The sequence below is a fragment of the Diadema antillarum genome, unplaced genomic scaffold, assembly GCF_040938485.1.
Source record: "Diadema antillarum isolate AM-2024a unplaced genomic scaffold, OU_Dant_1.0 seq00001903_RagTag, whole genome shotgun sequence".
In the NCBI taxonomy this organism is placed as follows: domain Eukaryota; kingdom Metazoa; phylum Echinodermata; class Echinoidea; order Diadematoida; family Diadematidae; genus Diadema; species Diadema antillarum.
In genome coordinates this window covers 384,133-386,385 of record NW_027272569.1, presented here as the reverse complement: position 1 = coordinate 386,385, position 2,253 = coordinate 384,133, and the positions used below count along the sequence as shown (strand labels likewise).

At 43.7% G+C, this 2,253-nt stretch overlaps 1 protein-coding gene across 1 annotated transcript; it reads left to right on the top strand.

The window, feature by feature from the left end:
- Positions 1 to 261: 261 nt before the first annotated feature.
- LOC139713084 (uncharacterized protein F54H12.2-like) lies at positions 262 to 1,593 on the top strand. Its single transcript, XM_071624841.1, has one exon. The coding sequence runs from the start codon at positions 262 to 264 to the stop codon at positions 1,591 to 1,593; it is 1,332 nt and encodes a 443-aa protein (XP_071480942.1).
- Positions 1,594 to 2,253: the final 660 nt, after the last annotated feature.

Here is a 2,253-nt window from a genome sequence, read left to right as displayed (position 1 = left end):
GCGCAACTAGAAAAAATGTGGCTCGGGCGGGAAAACACCTGGCCTCAAAGACTGTTCGAGCAGTAAAGAAAAAAATTGGGAATCAGACTGGAGGAGCGCGATTAGTAGTTGTAGGAAGAGTTAAAAGAAGGAGGCGAGGAAGGAAGCGTATCATTCGGTCTCGAAATTCTCCAGCGAAAAGAGCTCGCTTGCGCGACATCTTCGATTAATTCGGACTATTCGTTTACCAGTCTCATACACTCCTTGCTGTCTTTGCTGAACATGGCGCTTCTACACGACAAGAGCGATGTCTGCTGCAAGTCCGAATTGGATTTGTTCACGGTACCACACACTCAAATGAGCATCGTCAAAGGACCATGGGTAGAATATCACCCCGTTAGCAGCATCACCGATGAAGGCCCCATTGAATTCAACGTGTTCGGCACGTCGGAAGAATACTTGGACCTCTCTCAGACCATGCTTCAAGTGACAGTCAAAGTTACGAACAATGATAACACGGCTTTACCAGCTGATGCCCCAGTTGGTCCCGTAAACCTGTTTCTCCCATCTCTCTTTGCACAAGTTGATATCATGCTCAATGAAAAACTAGTGTCTCAGCCGTCGAATACATACCCTTACAGAGCGTACATCGAATCTCTGCTGCACTATGGAGGAGAGACCAAAGAGTCTCAACTCACTCAACAACTATATTACAAGGACAAAGCGGGGAAAATGGATGCCGTTAACCCGCTGGCAAGCTCTGCAGAAGCTAATCCCGGTCTGGCGAAAAGACATGGATTCATCGTCGAGAGTAAATTACTTTCTCTACTTGGTCCGATTTACGCCGACATTTTTTTTCAAGAAAGACTGTTACTCCCGGGGGTTGATTTGAAAATCAAGTTAAATCGTAGCAAAGACGCATTTTGTCTTCTGTCTTCGACGGAGAATGCCCGATATAAAATTAAAATAGAATCTGCTGCCCTCTACGTTCGCAGAGTAAAGACCAGTCCTACCATCATGTTAAACCACGCCAAGGCCTTGGAGAAGACAACCGCGAAATACCCCGTCAACAAAGTAGACGTGAAGTCCTTTTCCATTCCTGCAGGAAGCATGTCGATTAATAAAGACAATCTATTTCACGGACAGTTACCAAATCGGGTGGTCGTAGGATTCGTTGACACAGACGCCTTTAACGGTACTTTTGGCAAGAACCCCTTCAACTTTAAACATTTACGCCTCAACTTCATCTCCCTCACTATTGACGGAGAAACGGTGCCGATGAGACCATTACGTCCTAGCTTTGCAGCGGGAGCTGGACAAAGTTACATTCACGCTTACAATTCACTATTCATGGGAACCAACCGACTGTTTGTAGACAAGGGAATTAACATCAATCGAGAAGAATACTGCGAAGGTTATACCCTTTTTGCATTCGACCTTACGCCCGACCTATCTGACGGATGTCACTTGAATCTCATCAAGCAAGGAAATCTGCGCTTAGAGCTACAATTCGACGTGGCCATTCCAAACACCGTCAACTGTATCGTCTACTCGGAAGGACAAGGACTGATTCAGATTGATAAAAGCAGAAACATCATCTACGATTACCAATAAAACCTCTTCCGGACAACCGACTGCCGAAATATTCTAATCGACTATGGATACATCGCAGATTCAACGTTTCTTAGAGAACGATCCTATTGTCAAGCCCTATTTCAAAGGAGTATATGCGTCAAATTGTCTACCGCGATCAATTAGTGGGGCGAAGCAATGCTTCATCGCGAATACCGATCCTAGCGATAAACCAGGAACACACTGGGTGGCTTTCTACTTTTGCAACGGAAAAGGCGAATTCTTTGACTCTTACGGATATGAACCCTTAACTTACAGTCTTGACTTTGTAAAGTTTTTGGACAATAATGCCTCGGCATGGTCCTCTAATTCCAAACGGCTACAAGGAACTGTATCCACAGTTTGCGGACAATATTGTATCTATTACGTGACGAAACGAGTAGGGGGTCAAACAACTCGAAGTGTATTAAATGTGTTTGGCAAGGATTATACGAGAAATGATAAGAGAGTGAATGATTGGTTTAATCGACGTTCTGATGTTTCCCATCGTGTTCATGATACATCTTTTACTCTATTACAAATCGCACGTAGCTTCGATAGTTTGTAAGAAGATATTGTAATAGCGTGTATAACGTAGTGTAAACTTCTCTCTTGATGTGGATTGCTAGATATCTAACAGTATTTAACTTAGTAGTAATTTGT